This window comes from Tachysurus vachellii, chromosome 1 (assembly GCF_030014155.1).
Source record: "Tachysurus vachellii isolate PV-2020 chromosome 1, HZAU_Pvac_v1, whole genome shotgun sequence".
Lineage (NCBI taxonomy): Eukaryota > Metazoa > Chordata > Actinopteri > Siluriformes > Bagridae > Tachysurus > Tachysurus vachellii.
The window spans coordinates 42,209-59,655 of NC_083460.1; the positions used below are offsets into that span (position 1 = coordinate 42,209).

The window sequence follows — 17,447 nt, forward strand, 5'->3', positions numbered from 1 at the left end:
ACATAAACACTCAACACTGCTGAACATAAACACTCAACACTGCTGAACATAAACACTCAACACTGCTGAACATAAACACTCAACACTGCTGAACATAAACACTCAACACTGCTGAACATAAACACTCAACACTGCTGAATATAAACACTCAACAATGCTGAACATAAACACTCAACAATGCTGAACATAAACACTCAACACTGCTGAACATAAACACTCAACAATGCTGAACATAAACACTCAACAATGCTGAACATAAACACTCAACAATGCTGAACATAAACACTCATTCTTTTTTTTTTTTTGCTTTGTTTCCCCACTTTGTTTGCAGTAAATGTTTATGTCCAAATTCAGAGTAGCTTTCTGTTTGTTTTCATTGTGGTGATGTAATCAGAAATAGAACACAACCGAGTTCATACATATATAAATGAATATATATGTAGTTCATATAACACTGGTGTTTTGTTTCTTATTTAAATGTCACATTTGTAAAATGTATTAACTGATAAACAAATAAAATGTAAACAATTCAAGTTTACAAATATGAATTAATAAAATCATTTTTTGTTTTCTGTAATGTGCAGCATAAATAAATTCATAATATTTCAGGAAGCACTACATTATTATTATAATTATTATTATACACAATTTGTTCTGTAAGCCAAACAACCTTTTAGTACCTTCTTTTGGAACTGTGTGTGTGTGTGTGTGTGTGTGTGTGTGTGTTTAGTAGTATGGACACAAATGCCCAATTTTGTATTTACTATTATTCACTAATCAGTTGATCTGTTTTCCTTCCTTCCATCCTCCATCCTGATCGTTAATTTTCCCCTCCCTTTTCCGCTCCTCCCCTCCATCATAGTGTTTTCTGTTCTCTCTCTGCATCTGTTCTCTCTCTGCTACTTTAGCGTCACCTTTAGAGGAAATACATTTATTTCCTTGGGAATTTAAATACACATATTACATTATACACCTTTTTATTTTTTCCCGATTTGTCTGATGGAGCTGAGCAGGAGAGAAGTTCCACTTTATGTAAGATTTGTGTGTGTGTGTGTGTGTGTATGTGTGTGTGTGTGTGTGTACGTGTGTGTATGTGTTTTAATGTAAAATAATGGGCTTGTGTGTCCCTAATGTATATGTTTGTGTGTGTGTGTGTATGTGTATGTGTGTACGTGTGTGTACGTGTGTGTATGTGTTTTAATGTAAAATAATGGGCTTGTGTGTCCCTAATGTATATGTTTGTGTGTGTGTGTGTGTGTGTGTGTGTGATTCAGGGCCAGGCAAGAGTCTTTGTGTTAATTCCATCTCAAGCAGAATCAGAGGAAATATTTGTGGTTTTAGAAGGTTCAAGTTTAATCCATGTTCTACAGACTAAAGTACACATACTGACCTACTTCATCACTCCAGGTAACTAACACTACACAGGACACTAACACTACACAGGACACTAACACTACACAGGACACTCTAGCTTACTACACTTAATAACTATTAATCAATAAAGTCAGATTCAATAGATAAAATTATTTATTCATGTAAACATGAGTTAAACGAGTTGTTTTATTTCTTTATTCTTGGAAGCTGTGTCTTTTTTCTGGTATTTTTAAGTTATTCTAAACTTGAATTAAAACTAAAGCCCAAAATTCATCAGTATGATTTCTATTTATCTAAAAAAAAATTCATTGAAATGACATTCTTCAATTTACACTGAAATCACCTGTTGTAGTTTTATAGGTTTATTATGTTGCATTTGCATAAGAACGCGTTTCTGCGTTAAATGTGTGAGTGTGTGTCTGTTTGTGTTTCCAGGCCATAACCAACAGGAGACAGTGTGTGTAAGAGCATACACACATGCTAGAGGTGTGCTGCGGTATGTTGGTGTCTCATTTCTGAAGTATGTTGTGGACGATGCACAGGAGATGGCTGAGTACTTTGTAAACAAAAGTAACCAGCTCGCCCCCATCGAATACAGTGATCTGATTGCTCGATATGGTCTGAGTGACAGCGATGTGCGAACAGAGATGGATAAAAAAGTTGTACTTGCTCTGGCAAACCTGCAGACCAACCATAACCTGCTGAGCCACACACATGGTGCATTTGTTTGTCTGTGTGTTTTTGTGTGTGTGTTATGTGAGTGTGTGTGTTTGTGGTGTGTGTTTGTTTGTGTGTGTGTGTGTGTTTTTGTGTGTGTGTGCTTGTATGTGTGTGTGTTTGTGTGTGTGTGTGTGTGCTTGTGTGTGTGTGTGTTTGTGTGTGTGTTTTGTGTGTGTGTGTGTTTGTTTGTCTGTGTTTTTGTGTGTGTGTGTTTGTGTGTGTGTTATGTGAGTGTGTGTGTTTGTGTGTGTGTGTTTGTGTGTGTGTTTTTTGTGTGTGTGTGTGTGTTTGTGCTTGTGTGTGTGTGTTTGTGTGTGTGTGCTTGTGTGTGTGTGTTTGTGTGTGTGTTTGTTTGTGTGTGTGTGCTTGTGTGTGTTTTGTGTGTGTGTGTTCTGTTTAATGTCCAGCTGACACTTAAAATTCAGTTAGAATTAAAGCCATGGCTGTAATAAAATTTTATCACCATGGAAACCAGAGAGTAAACTAATTACACTGACAGTGTGATAAGTGTGATTTTGTTTGTGTGTGTGTGTGTGTGTGTGTGGGCAGAGTCTCTGCTGCATGTCTGTGTACGTTTGGGTTTTGTGCACGTGTGTGAATTCTTGCTTTCTCAACCTGGAGCTCTGATGGTGATTAATTTAGCTAATAAAGAAGGAGACACTCCACTTCAGCTGGCCCGGCAGACCAATCAGCACACACTGGTGCACTTGCTAACACAGTAAGACTCTTTCCAACACTGTAACACTAACACTGTAACACTAACACTAACCCTAACACACTTCTCTTCTTTTTCTTCCTCAGTCCTCCAAACCCACTGATCACACCTCTTGCAGGAGTGTCTCACATTCACATCAACTCATCCCAACTTTTGCGCTTCATCCATGCCTTTGGAGTGATGTCACTGTCGGTGTGTGTGTCAGAATGTATGTCCACTCCTCAGTTACACTCAGCCATCTTACTGCTCAGACAATGTGCTGGGAATTCTACACTCATACACAAGGTGAGACATTTACGGAATATTCAGGCAGCAAACACACACAGAAACTAAGAAGTCCTGCATCGTGATGACTTCAAACAGTACAACGTTTTATCTCATTTTATACAACTAAGCAATTCCCTAAACTGTGTGTGTGTTTGTTTGTGTGTGTGTGTGTGTGTGTGTGTGTGTGTGTGTGTGTGTGTGTGTAGATTACATCATTATGTGGACATATACAGTGCAGATCAGGTCAGGAGTCTTTATCCTCATCTTCAGGTTTGTCGTTTTTAAATTTCTAATTATATTAAAATTGTGTGTGTGTGTGTGTGTGCACATTTGTTTGTATGTTCTAACAGTGTGTTGTTCCCTCTCTTTAACCCAGAGGATCTTCAATCAAGAGAATCTCCACACACTGTTGTCACACACACAGTTGATAGTCTTTGTTTTAGATATATTTATTCTGATTTTCAATGGTGTCAGTTTGTGACATGTAAAAAATTTCACTGCTTGTCAACAGGATATAATCAGTTTCTGCAGCGACCCGGAAGACGAAGAGCTGTTACTGTCCATCAGCTCAGGTAAAATCTATTTAAACATTACCATCAAAATATATATAAAGTTTAACTCTGGTGGTTGTAAGCTTATTGTATTATAGCAACATTAGCCTCATATCTTCAGTGAAAGGACTTAAATAAGGACAAATATTCAGCAGAGACTTCAGGGTTATGAGAACAAGATTTTATAACCAAAGAAGGAAAGAAATAGAGCAGTTTTATTATTTTTGACAGATGGCTCAGACATTGAGGAAGCTGTGTTTAATCTCAAATCCACAGACATGCAAAAGGTAAAATTCATTTGTTTATAATTACATCTAGAAAGTATTCACATATATTCTCTTGTTCTAAAGCATTTCAGCATGTTGGGGTGATTTTATTGTTTTATAATTTATTATATATATATATATATATATATCTTTGTTGGTTTATTTTTTATACACAGTCACATAAATAAATGTATGTTTAAAAATATTATGTATAACTAACATAATTTGATCATTTTAAACATTTTGTTTATGTTGTTTGATCATTTTCAGGTCCCGCTGAAGTCAACTACACTTTCCATGTTGCTTTGTGAGTGAACCAGATGAGTGAGACAGATGAGTGAGACAGATGTGTGAGCCAGATGTGTGAGCCAGATGTGTGAGCCAGATGAGTGAGCCAGATGAGTGAGCCAGATGTGTGAGACAGATGAGTGAGCCATATGTGTGAGACAGATGAGTGAGCCATATGTGTGAGCCAGATGAGTGAGCCAGATGTGTGAACCAGATGTGTGAGCCAGATGTGTGAGACAGATGAGTGAGCCAGATGTGTGAGCCAGATGTGTGAGCCAGATGTGTGAGACAGATGAGTGAGCCAGATGTGTGAGCCAGATGTGTGAGCCAGATGAGTGAGCCAGATGTGTGAGCCAGATGTGTGAACCACATGTGTGAGACAGATGTGTGAGCCAGATGTGTGAACCACATGTGTGAGACAGATGAGTGAGCCAGATGTGTGAGCCAGATGTGTGAACCACGTGTGAGACAGATGAGTGAGCCAGATGTGAGCCAGATGTGTGAGCCAGATGAGTGAACCAGATGAGTGAGACAGATGTGTGAGCCAGATGTGTGAACCAGATGTGTGAGCCAGATGAGTGAGCCAGATGTGTGAACCAGATGTGTGAGCCATATGTGTGAGCCAGATGAGTGAGCCAGATGTGTGAACCAGATGAGTGAGCCAGATGTGTGAGCCAGATGTGTGAGCCAGATGTGTGGCTGCATTCTGTATCATGTGACTCATCAGCAGTAGCAGGCTGATTATAATTCTATACAAATTAGAGTATATAAGACCTTTAAAGCACACTTATAGCACTTTGTTTGGCACCTTTATAGGACCATTATAGCACACTTATAACATTGTTATAGCACCTTTATAGCACTGTTATAACACGTTTATAGCATATTTACAGTACATTTAGGGCATCTTTTTTTACATCATTATAGCACCTTTATAGCACCTTTATAGCACTGTTACAGCAAAATTATAGCCTTTTAATAACATTATAGCACTGTTATTGAATTGTTATAGAACCATTATAGCACCTTTATAGCACATTTAAATGACTGTTATAATACCTTTTCCAGTGTAGAACGCTGTAGAACCATAATGTCCAAAAATAAGTTTCAAGACCTTATGTGAGGTCACATAATTTACAAATGGACTCAGAAGAGAAACTCACTATGTCTTTTTTTGTTAAATAAATTTATTTTACAAATGAATGTTAAATTTTTCACTATCCTGACATGCTGATGTAGTGTAGAAACCAGTATGGAATATTTTATTATAACAACATAACAGTTCCCACTAGACTAGTACTACAAGTCAGTACCTGGAATATTCCTTTGGTTTTAAATCTCTTAGATATTTGTTACTTATCACAAAACAAGATCTTTAAATTGTACACTTTTATTAGAAATCTGTAATTGTACAAAGATGTGGGATAATTGAGATTTAGATGTGAAAAATATTTATAATGTTCATATGGAGATGTTTGGCCAAAAATGTTAACAGTTAACAGGCTACATGCTTATGGGTCTTAGCAGTAATGGGGAGGTGAGGCAATGTGTGGGGTCTGTGTGTGTTTATTATATTTTTACTTAGTCTCATCAAGCCACAGCTCTCCATCACTGCTCAGCAATTGCCACAAGAACTTCACTTCACACAGGTGTGTACTGTATGTGTGTGTGTGTGTGTGTGTGTGTGTGTGTGTGTGTGTGAGAGAGAGAGAGAGAGATGGAGGGGGGTGTACACTTAAGTCTGAATGTGTTTGTGTGTGTGTGTGTAGGAGGAGGAGTAACAGTGAAGGCTGTGGTCATGAGATGGTTATGAGGAAATCGTGGTCTGTGATTGGTCACTGTGTCAGTAGTTCCTCAACTCCATGCAAACAGGTCACAGGTGAGCGTGATTTATTTTTTCTCAAAAACTACACCAGGTTACGTATGTAACCCGTTTACCTGAGAAAAGAAAGTGAGCTTTCCTTTCCTGAACAGTTCAGCTTCTGTGCTACACTGTGATTGAGCTGGTGATCACACTTTCTGTGGAAGTTCCTGGGATGTAAAGCGTCCCACGACTCCACAGTCTGTAAACCTGAGTGACTTGTGAGGGGGGTAAGGAGACACCATCCAGACATCCCAGTTCACCAAACACTCTATAACCATGAACCCTCCAGATCTGCTCCTTTACCTAAGAAAAGCTATTCATAATAATCTAAACTAAACAAATGTGTTTTTATCCTGGACTTAAACACTGAGACTGTGTCTGAGTCACGAACACTAACTGGAAGTCTGTTCCATAACTGTGGGTCTCTGTGAGAAAAAGCTCTGCCCCTTGCTGGCGACTTTGGTACTTGAGGTACTACCAAATATGCTGCAGCTTTTGAACAAAATTCTGGACTAACTGGAGCTTATTATGCTCCTACTGGAACATCCAGACAGTAAAGCATTAGAATAATCCAATGTATGGATGTGTGTGTGTGTGTGTGTGTCTCTTTATGTCTCTTTATATCCTGTGTCGTGTGCACAGTTCCTGCACCGCTGGATTATTCCGCTGAGTCGTGGAGTGCCGTTGTTGGATTTGAATTCTCACACACGACTGACAGGAAAACTGTGAAAAGACAAGAAGTAATATATGGTCAGTTAACATGGCAACAGATAATAATCTGTTTAGAATAAAAATGTACACCTTTGAGGTCTCTGATCTCAAACCTCATGAATTTTATCCGTGATTAATCTTAAATATTTCTTTTAAGTGTTCTGTTTGGTTTGTGAATTCATTTCTTCTTTTCTCTGGTTAATTTGAGTTTTGGTTTCAGAGCTCATGCAAACGGAGTTTCATCATGTCCAGACTCTCACGGTGATGAATGATGTTTTGAGGCGAGGCTTACTGGAAGTGGTTCAACTGGAACAGGATGTGATTGGTCAGATTTTCCCATGTTTGGATGACCTCATAACTCTGCATAGGAACTTCCTGAAAGAGATGGAGAGCAGACAGCGTTCTTCAACACACCTGAGCAACAGCAAGAACTTTATCATCTACCGGATCGGGGACATACTGCTACGGCAGGTGTGTGTGTTTGTGTGTATGTTTGTGTGTGTGTGTGTGTGTGTTACATGTGTGTGCATGTGTGTAGTTCTCAGGTCCATCTGCAGGTCACATGATGGCTATGTATGGAGATTTCTGCAGTAAACAATCTGAAGCACTAAAAATGTATAAACAACTTCAACACAGCAACAGAAAACTACAGCTGTTCCTAAGAGTAAGTCTCAAACTAACAAACACACATTAACACATTAATGCAAAAAAAAAAAACACAGGATGATACACACATACTACACATTACACAAATGATTGTTATTTCACTTCTGCATGTTTGCAGGTGTATAAGTGAAGTGTGTGTGTGTGTGTGTGTGTGTGTGTGTGTTTGTCTGTACAGCAGCAGAGCAGTAATTCAGTTATTAAACGCAGAGAAATTCCAGAATTCCTGCTGCTTGTTACACAGAGAATCACAAAATATCCCATCCTTCTGGAGAGACTACTGCAGCACACCAACGGTACAACACACACCTGTTCCATCCTTCTGTCTTACAGGGGCAAAGTCATACACTGTAATGTAGGTTGTTCTCATGTAGGGGCTGGAGTTGAGCATGATGATGTCATGGCAGCGCTGGAGGGGGTGAGGTGTGTGTTATTAGGTGTTGAGCAGCATGTGGCGAAAATCCAGCGAGCACGAGAACTTGAAGATATTATCAGTCGTGTCGACAACAAGAGCTTCACTCGTTTGAAGAATGGAGAAATCTATAGCAAACACACTCTCTCACACACACCACACACACTCACACACTCTGCTACACTGAGCTGTAGGACTACATCTGGCAGACTAAGAGGTGTGTGTATGTGTTCAATTCCACTTATGTAGCTTTTTTCTATAACTTTTAGTCTAATTTGTGTGTATTGTGTGGTTCATTAGATGTTTTTGCACTTCTTCTCTCGGATGTTCTGATCTTCCTTCAGGAGAAAGAGCAGAAGTTCACATTCGCTGCTTTGGTACATACACACACTTATTTTATACACAGTTTGTTTTTAACTATTCTCAGCTATTTTATACATAATTTTTAAATTCACAATTGTTGTTGTGTGTGTGTATGTGTGTGTGTGTGTGTGTGTGTGTGTGTGTGTGTGTGCAGGAGCAGAAGCCTGCAGTTGTCCATCTGCGTGCTTTGATCTTGAGAGAAATAGCTAATCAGGATCGAGGGTTGTTTCTCATCAGCAGTGATGCATCAGAGCCTGAAATGTATGAGATCCACACACACAACCGTGAAGAGAGAGACAAGTGGATCACACTGCTGCAACACACCACAGACAGGTGTGTGTCTGAGTGTGTGAGTGAGACAGAGAAAAATAGACAGCGAGATATAGACAATGGGACAGTCAGACAGAGATGGAGAGATAGATAGAGAGAGACAGATAGAGAGAGACAGATGGAGAGAGACAGATGGAGAGAGACAGATGGAGAGAGGCAGATAGAGAGAGACAGATAGAGAGAGACAGATAGAGAGAGACAGATGGAGAGAGACAGATGGAGAGAGGCAGATAGAGAGAGAGAGCTGGAGAGAGACAGATGGAGAGAGACAGATAGAGAGAGACAGATGGAGAGAGACAGATAGAGAGAGACAGATGGAGAGAGGCAGATAGAGAGAGACAGATAGAGAGAGGCAGATAGAGAGAGACAGATAGAGAGAGGCAGATAGAGAGAGACAGATAGAGAGAGACAGATAGAGTGCAACTTGACTAAGCCACACACACAAACAGTGTGAATTCAGCGCTGTAGTTTTCTGGTAGGGTTCGAGTCTGACACACTGTTTACAACATTAGTGTTGGATCACAGTCCATAGATAAATCCAGGTTTTTTGACATCTGTGTTTTGTTTCAGTTTGCCTGATAATGCAATGAAAAATAATGAAGAGATGAACTACAAAAATATAAAAACACTGCAAGGTACATGTCTGTGTCCACCCATCCCTTTATCTGTTCATCCATCCATTCATTTATATTCCCCACACACTTATCTCTCCATCATACCTTCATCAGTTTATCCATCCATCCACCCATTCATTTATAATCCATTTACTTTTTATGCATTCTTCAGTTCAAACATTTTGGAATGAAATAATTGATAGATGAATGAATGGAGTGTGTGTTCATAAATAAATACTTTTTTATATTTATGTGTAATTATGGATCAAAATTTGATATGTGTGTGTGTGTGTGTGTGTGTGTGTGTGTAGAGGCTCTGTTGTCTCTAGATGTGCAGGTTTATGCAGTTCTGGAAGAGAAACTCAGGGTGTGTGTTGGGACTGTAACTCACCAGCACCTGCTCATACAAACACACACACACACACCATGTGGAACACTTCTGACTGCTGCACAGGCAGAGGGTAAACACACACACACACACACACACACAGTGAACTTTAGTGTTCTAGTACAGAGGTATTGAACATGTTCTAAAGTAATCTAAAATTGTTTGTGTCTGTATTTTTATCTCTTAGTACTAAATCTGCTGGTGTGTATGATGTCACTGCTGTTTGGTTATCAGGATTTTGTTCAGCATGGTGAGTGGGGGTTATTGTACAAACAAACAAACAAATAAAAGATTAGATTAGATTCAACTTTATTGTCATTGTGCAAGGTACATGTACAGAGCCAATGAACTGCAGTTAGCATCTAACCAGAAGTGCATAGATAGTTTATTTACAAGTGGCAGTGTAATAAATAAGGGTATGAGGTTATACAGAAGGTGTAGTAATATGTACATATAACTGAATAAGGGTTTATATAGTGTGGTATTTATATAAGTATGATACAGTATGAAGTGGTATGACAGATATAGCTGTACAAAAGGAATGTTATTATGAATATATACATGTGTGTGTATATGTATATATATATATATATATATATATACACAGACTAGACAGAATAAATATGGATGGATACAGAAGTGTAATGATAGTTTTTTGGTGGTGCAAGGATGCATGATTTTAAAGTGGTGCAAAATAGTGCAAAACACAAGAAAAGTGACAGTGCAGTGGTGATTGTGGTGACAGCCACGGGAAAGAAGCTATTTTTCAGTCTATTTGTTCTGGCTCTGAGACAACGGTAGCATCTGCCTGATGGGAGAAGTGTAAACAGTCTGTGGTTGGGGTGAGAGGGATCTTTGATGATGCCCCTCGCCCTTTGCAAACAGCGTTTTTTGGAAATATTCTCCAAGGTGAGTAGTTCAATACCAATGATTCGTTGGGCGGTTTTCACCACCCTCTGAAGGGCTTTACGGTCTGAAGCTGTGCAGCTGCTGTACCACACTGAGATGCAGTTACACTGAGATGCATTACCTTCAATCAGGCCTACCACTGTGGTGTCGTCTGCAAACTTTATAATGCTGTTTGAGGTATGGACAGGTATGCAGTCATGGGTGAAAGGGGAGTATAGTAGTGGAGACAATACACATCTCTGGGGGACCCCAGTGCTGATGGTGAGACTGGAGGAGGTCACAGTGTTCAGACGAACAGACTGTGATCTGTTCGTAAGGAAGTCCAGAGTCCAATTGCAGAGTTGTGTGCTGATGCCAAGTTGTTCCAGCATCAGGGTTAGCTTGGAAGGGCTAACTGTATTAAAATCTGAGCTGAAATCAACAAACAGCATCCTGGCGTAGGTGTCAGGGTTATCCAAGTCGGTCAGGGCAGAATGAAGTACAGTGGAAATGGCGTCCTCAGTTTATCTATTTGGGCGAAAGGCAAATTGGTAAGGGTCCAGGCTGGGTGGCAGATAGGCTTTAAAGTGGGTGAGGACCAGTCTTTCGAAAGCACTTAGAGATGACAGGTGTGAGTGCAATGCATGAAAGTCAGCCAGTTCTGTTGCAGTGGAGTGCTTTGGCACCAGTACGATGGTAGCAGACTTGAAGCAGGTGGGGATGAAAGCCTGGGCCAAGGACAGATTAATGATGTCCGTGAAGACCTCGGCCAGTTGCTCCGCGCATGCTCTGAGTACACGACCAGGGATGCCATCAGGGCCACCTGCTTTACTTGCATTCACCCTTTCCAGGGTGGCACACACTTCAGAGATGGAGAGTGTAAGTGTCTGCTCACCTGGTAACGGCTCTGTTTTGAGCAAGGGCTCCATGTTCCCCTTTTCAAAGCGAGTGTAGAAGAGGTTGAGCTTGTTGGGAGTGAGGCAGAACTGGTTGCAGGTGTTGCATTGGGTGGTTTGCGGTCAGTGATAGCCTGTATTCCTTGCCACATGCGTTGGGGGTCAGCAGAGTTGAAGTGCTACTCAATCTGCTGTTTGTAAGCATGTTTGGCTTCACAGATTCCCCTCCTCTGATCGGCTCTGGCGATGCTGTAGGCCCCCGGGTCTCCAGACCTGAAGGCGGTATTGTGTGCTTTGAGCAGGAGACGGACCTCCTGGTTCATCCATGGCTTCTGATTGGGGAACACTTTGATGTTTTTTAGTCTAGTCACCCGATCCACACAGCTATTGATGTGATCAAGGACAGCGTTGGTGTAGGTGTTGATGTTGGTGACGGAGTCAGTCGTGGCCTGTGAAGCGAATTCACTCCTGTCTGTGTGTGAGAACTGCTGCTAGAGAGAAGCGTCAGACCCATCCAGCCAAACTTTAACAGTCTTGATAGTGGGTTTCACACGTCTGATGACTGGAGAGTACTTGGGCAGTAGGAACAATGAGAGATGGTCTGATTGTCCGAGGTGGGGGAGGGCTGTCTCTGTAAGTATCGGCCACACTTGTATATACATGATCCAGAGTTTTTTGTCCCCTGGTGAAACAGGACACATTCTGTTGGAATTTTGGCAGAACAGATCTTAAATTGCAGTGATTAAAATCCCCAGCAACAATAACGGCTCCATCAGGATGCACTGTCTGCAGTTTGTTGATTGCAGAACTTAGTTCTTTCATGGCTATGCTAGCCTTGGCATCCGGGGGGACATACACTGCTATCACAACAACACATGTGAACTCACGTGGTAAATAAAAGGGTCTACACTTAATGATCAGGTATTCAAGATCAGCAGAGCAGTGAGAAGAAACAGTAACAGACACAATGCACCATGTTTTGTTTACATAAATGCATAAGCCACCTCCTCTGTTCTTACCCGTGCATGCTGCATCTCTATCCGCCCTGAAAAACATGCGCCCCTCGAGCTCCAGCGCGCTGTTTGGGATGCCGGTGTTGAGCCAAGTTTCCGAGAAGACCATGATATTGCAGTCCGTAATCAGTCTCCATGTGAGGGTCCAGATCCTGAGCTCATCCAGTTTGTTCGTCAGGGACCGAACATTGGCTAGAAAAATACTTGGAAGTGCTGGTCGATGTGGGATTAGCTTTAACTTAGCCCGAAGTCCTCCACGTTTTCCCCGTCTCTGTTTTTGGTCTGTGCGTCGAAGCCGGCGCCGGACACATCTGGTCGGGATAAAGGGCTCGCTGTGTTGCGGTTTCCTTACGAGCTCCAGTGGTATCTGGTCAAATGTGAAAATAAAGTCCGAAACAGAGTTTGTGCAGATGTGACCAATATCTAAAAGTGACTGTCTGTTGAATGATATGCTCGCATGACAAAATCGCGCAAGCACGCAGAAGAATAGTGCGTAAATACGCACAAATACGGCAAATCTGGAGAGATGCTGAGCCTCGCGATGTGTACGTGCCGCCATCTTGATCTCAATACAAAAGATAAGAAACAAACAAACAAACAAATAAAACTACAAGCAGCATTTTCAGGGGCTAAGCAGCCAGTCTCAGTGAGCCTCACATTCAAAACACTCGACAGTTGTTGCCTGGACATGTTTTTCTCATTTAGTCTGAAGATGAAGATGAAGGTGCCAGATTTGGTCATGATTGGACATCATATATAGAAAGAGCAGTGAAAACTGTGTGTGTGTGTTTTTAACTAAATCAAAGATGGGAGAAAATCTAATAAAGCAGAAAAAGTAATAGAGTCCGATGAACATCTCAACCCAGGGACATCTGGCTTTTAAATGGACATGTGGTTCAAAAGTTATGACCAAAAATGTACTTTCAAGTAAAAAAAAAGAAGAAGAAGAAACAATAGAGTAAGAAAAGTTTGTCTATGCACCTTTGGTGTTTGGCCCTAAATATATATGAATGTATAGAGAATATATTCAGTACCATGTCATGATACTCCTGTTACATTTACATTTACATTTACAGCATGTGACAGACGCCCTTATCCAGAGCGACGTACATAAGAGCTTAAATCTCTAACATTGAATACATTAATGCTGGATCACTAAGTTACATACTTAAGATACCATGAGTTTAAAACATTTGTTCAGAGTTACAATGAAAAAGTGTCAAAGGTGTTTTTTTTTTTTTTTTTTTTTTTTTAAAATGTAAAAGATAAGGAAAGAAGTTCTAGTTGAAGTGTTTCCTGGATAAGTAGGTCTTCAACCGCCGCTTGAAAATATCCAGTGACTCAGCTGTCCGGACCTCTAGGGGAAGTTCATTCCACCACCTTGGTGCCAATACAGAGAAGAGTCTTGTAGTAAACTTACCTCTTACCCTGAGAGATGGTGGGACCAGTCGACCAGTGTTATGGTACTGAGTTTATTCTCACAGTGACTTGAGATAATATAAGTGATTTTATATAAGATAATATAAGTGATTTTCACTTTCGGTGCAGCTACTCATCAGTCATCATACACATGCACATATATCACAGTACAAGGAGAACCTGGGTTCTCCATACCTGAGTTGTATGAACAGTCAGTCAGGTAGATGAAATGCTGTAGTCAGATAATAATAATAATAATAATAATAATAATAATAATACCAATTTTATCTTCAGCTAAAGACCTGAGCAAGAAACATCTAAAACAGAAGGAACCTCTTATACCAAAGGTAATAATAATAATAATAATAATATAAATAATAATAATAATAATAATCATCATCATCATCATTCAAACAGTTATAAACACACACCATGATTAGTCAGACTTTAACAGTGCTAGAAGCTAATATGATTAGCGATATAATTCATTGACAAATACATTTTGGGATTTCTAACTTCTGAAAACATACATTTACGCTTGTGTGTGTGTGTGTGTGTGTATGTGTGGCTACAGGTGGTTGACTGTGTGCGAAGTTTAACTCAGATCTTGTACAGCCTGCAGGTCTGTATGTACAGCGTATTTTTTATGTATGTGTTTGTATTTTATCAAGTTGAATGTTTTGTAATTTAAACACGTTATGTAAATGTTGCTATGTAAATAATGGTATAATAAATCAAATGACTGTATAGGTGTACATGAGATTATGTAAATGAGATTATGTAAATGAGATTATGCACATTAGATTATGTAAATGATATTATGTAAATGAGATTATGTAAATGAGATTATGTACATTAGATTATGTAAATGAGATTATGTAAATGAGATTATGTAAATGACACAGGCTGCAGTCATTTTGCAGGACAGCGTGTATGAGGTTCAGAAAATCCTGATTGTGGAGGAAGAAACTCTGCAGCCTGACAATGATGGGAAGGTGGGTGTGTCTTAATAAAGAGGTAATTTGGGTGTGTCTTAATAAAGAGGTCATTTGGGTGTGTCTTAATAAAGAGGTCATTTGGGTGTGTCTTAATAAAGAGGTCATATGGGTTTGGCTTAAGAAAGAGGTCATATGGGTGTGTCTTAAGAAAGAGACAGTGAGTGTGTGGATTAACAGATTAATGACACTATGTAATGTGTGTGTGTCTGTTACATTTATGGTATTTGGCAAACGTAATTATCCAGAGTTACTAATATTTTACCTCATTTTATACAACTGAGCAATTAAGAGTTAAGGGCCTTGCTCAGCTCAGGGGTCCAGTGATGGCAGTGTGATTTGAATTTGCAGCCTTACAATTGGTTGTCCAGTGCCTTAGGCACTAGGCTACCACATCCCCTATGTTAATTAAGGCTGTGTAATGTCTGTGTGTTAATAAATGCTGTGTTCAGGTTGACGAAAGGAGTCTGTGGAATTGGAATGTGGAGCAGAGAGACAGTGATCACTCTGAAGAGATGAACAGGGTGAAAACAGAGAAGGAGGAACTGAAGGTGGAGCTTCATCAGTGGGAAGAGCGATGTCAGGCTCTGAGAGAGGAGGAGGCAGGAGTGGAGCAAGAAAGAAGGCGGATCCAGCAAGAAGAGAAACGAATAAGGAAAGAGAGAGAGAGGATGCAGAGGAAACTCCACCTCTCACAGCTAAACTCAACCAATTGCCAACACGGCCTGTCCATCATCCCACTGGACAAATAAGTGTGTGTGTGTGTAACTATAACCTCACCCCTCATCTTAATTGTTCACCTCCCATTAGCTGGCCAATAGTAAGGGTTTGGGTAATGAATTTGTAAAGTAGCACACATACAGTATGCTTTCAAGGGGTATATGTATATTTATTTTGTAACTGTAGTGATAGTGTAGTGTGTATATTTAGTATGGCTGTAGTTTAGTGTCTATATAGTGAAGGTGTAGCTTCAGTATAGTATGTGTATGTGTAGGGTGCTGTAGTATGTGTAGTGAGGGTGCTGTGTGTATATGTAAGGAGGGTTTAGTGTACACATATGAGGATGTAGTGTGTATATAGTCATGGTGTTGGGTTACCGATCCACATATAACTGTGTTTATTTACTGTGTTTATTTACTGTGTTTATTTACTCTGTTTATTTTTGTAAATATTGTGTCCAATATATATCACAGCGAATATAGTGTGTGTTTATTAATGGGGTTGAATTATGTCATTGTGAAAACAATCCTAATCACTAAGTCAGATGAGTTTAGTGTAGTGTTAACTTAAACTCTATCACAGGCAGGAATACTTATTACAGTGTTACAGTGCTGCACTGACACCTGGTGGGCAGAGTGACTGTTTTTACAGTTAAGGATAGTCTATTAGTATTTATAATGCTTTATAACAGCCATAACATAATCTGCGGATCTGAAATATTCACCACATATTTTACTGTGTAGACAGAGTACTTTGAATTTAGCCACAACGGGTTGAAAGCTACTCCATATTTTGTATTCATGGAGCTGGTTTTGTGCACAAGGGAATTGTAAAACAGTTAAAAATCATTAAAACAGAACGTAAGTACTTTTAAATGGTAACAGTTATTCAAGTGTCAATGTTCCACCTCAAGGTGTTGATGATGAAAGTTCCCAAAAACATAAGTGACTCCATTATTTAAACTACAGTGCTGTTTAACAGGTTGGATGTGCATCATCTCCAGTCTTCAACACGTTTAGCTGCAGGTTGTTCCATTCCTACATAACAGAAGATTCAGAAACACTCTTTCCAAGTGAATCTGACTAATTTCTAAAATGAATGTACATTTACAGCATTTACACTCTCTTATCCAGAGCGACGTACAGAAGTGATTAAGTCTCTGTCATTGGAAACATGAACTCTGGTTCACTAGGTTACAGACTTAAAATACCATGAGTCTAAATCACTGTTCAAAGTTTCTTTCTTTTTTGTGTGTTTTTTTTTTTTTGTTTATTTTTTGTTTGTTTGTTTTTATACACACACACGCACACACACACACACACACACACACACATACACAATAAACGGGATAAAGTGCTAGTTGAAGAGTTTCATGAAGAAGTAGGTCTATAACCATCGTTTGAAGATCTTCAGTGACTCAGCTGTCTGGACCTCTAGAGGAAGTTCATCCCACCACCTCGGTGCAGAACAGATAAGAGTCTTGTAGTAAACTTCCCTCTTACCCTGAGAGATGGTGGGACCAGTGGTGCAGTGCTGTAGATCTGAGGGTGTGAGGTGCAGTGTGAGGAGTGATGAGGGCTTTGAGGGAAGAGTGACATGGTCTGGTTTTGGCTTTGTAGACTATCATCAATGTTTAAATCTGATGTGTTCAGCTACAGGAGCCAGTGGAGGAACACAGCAGTGTGGTGGTGTGAGAACTTAGGCAGGGTGAAGACAAGTCACACATCTGCATTATGGACCATTTACAGAAGATGAGTTGTGTTCATATGTAGACCTGACAGAGAGAGCTGCAGTAGTCCAGTGTTGACATGACAAGAGACTGAACAAGTACCTGAGCAGCCTGTGAGGGGCCGAATCCTTCTGATGTTGTAGAGAAGGAACCGACATGAGTGTGTCACATTAGGGACATGTGAAGAAAAGGACAGTTGTGTGTCTGTGATTAACCATGGACTTGAATTTCATGGCAATCACAATACAGTACTGAATAATT

The 17,447-nt window shown here is 40.0% G+C and overlaps 1 protein-coding gene across 6 annotated transcripts; it reads left to right on the forward strand.

Moving 5' to 3' along the window:
* Positions 1 to 894: 894 nt before the first annotated feature.
* LOC132843373 (rho guanine nucleotide exchange factor 28-like) lies at positions 895 to 16,310 on the forward strand. Of its 6 annotated transcripts, none has more exons than XM_060866647.1 (26): positions 895 to 1,032; positions 1,275 to 1,407; positions 1,810 to 2,091; positions 2,644 to 2,812; positions 2,896 to 3,094; positions 3,283 to 3,346; positions 3,453 to 3,499; positions 3,588 to 3,648; positions 3,859 to 3,914; positions 4,164 to 4,200; positions 5,767 to 5,830; positions 5,951 to 6,060; positions 6,688 to 6,795; positions 6,977 to 7,227; positions 7,295 to 7,420; positions 7,598 to 7,715; positions 7,794 to 8,048; positions 8,132 to 8,208; positions 8,349 to 8,527; positions 9,095 to 9,159; positions 9,450 to 9,599; positions 9,714 to 9,776; positions 14,037 to 14,089; positions 14,317 to 14,364; positions 14,648 to 14,737; positions 15,190 to 16,310. In XM_060866647.1, exons 1-26 carry the CDS (start codon positions 1,000 to 1,002, stop codon positions 15,487 to 15,489), a joined length of 3,138 nt encoding a protein of 1,045 aa, XP_060722630.1. In that variant the 5' UTR covers positions 895 to 999; the 3' UTR covers positions 15,490 to 16,310. The 6 variants fall into 6 exon arrangements, with proteins under 6 accessions (XP_060722630.1, XP_060722656.1, XP_060722639.1 ...); XM_060866673.1 differs by having other exon boundaries at positions 14,666 to 14,737; XM_060866656.1 differs by having other exon boundaries at positions 7,601 to 7,715.
* Positions 16,311 to 17,447: the final 1,137 nt, after the last annotated feature.

Coding starts and splice junctions, on each gene's coding strand:
- LOC132843373 (XM_060866647.1), top strand. CDS start 1,000: ATGGAGCTGAGCAGGAGAGAAGTTCCACTTTAT. Junction 8,049..8,131: donor TACATCTGGCAGACTAAGAG/GTGTGTGTATGT, acceptor GTGGTTCATTAG/ATGTTTTTGCACTTCTTCTC. Junction 9,160..9,449: donor AAATATAAAAACACTGCAAG/GTACATGTCTGT, acceptor GTGTGTGTGTAG/AGGCTCTGTTGTCTCTAGAT.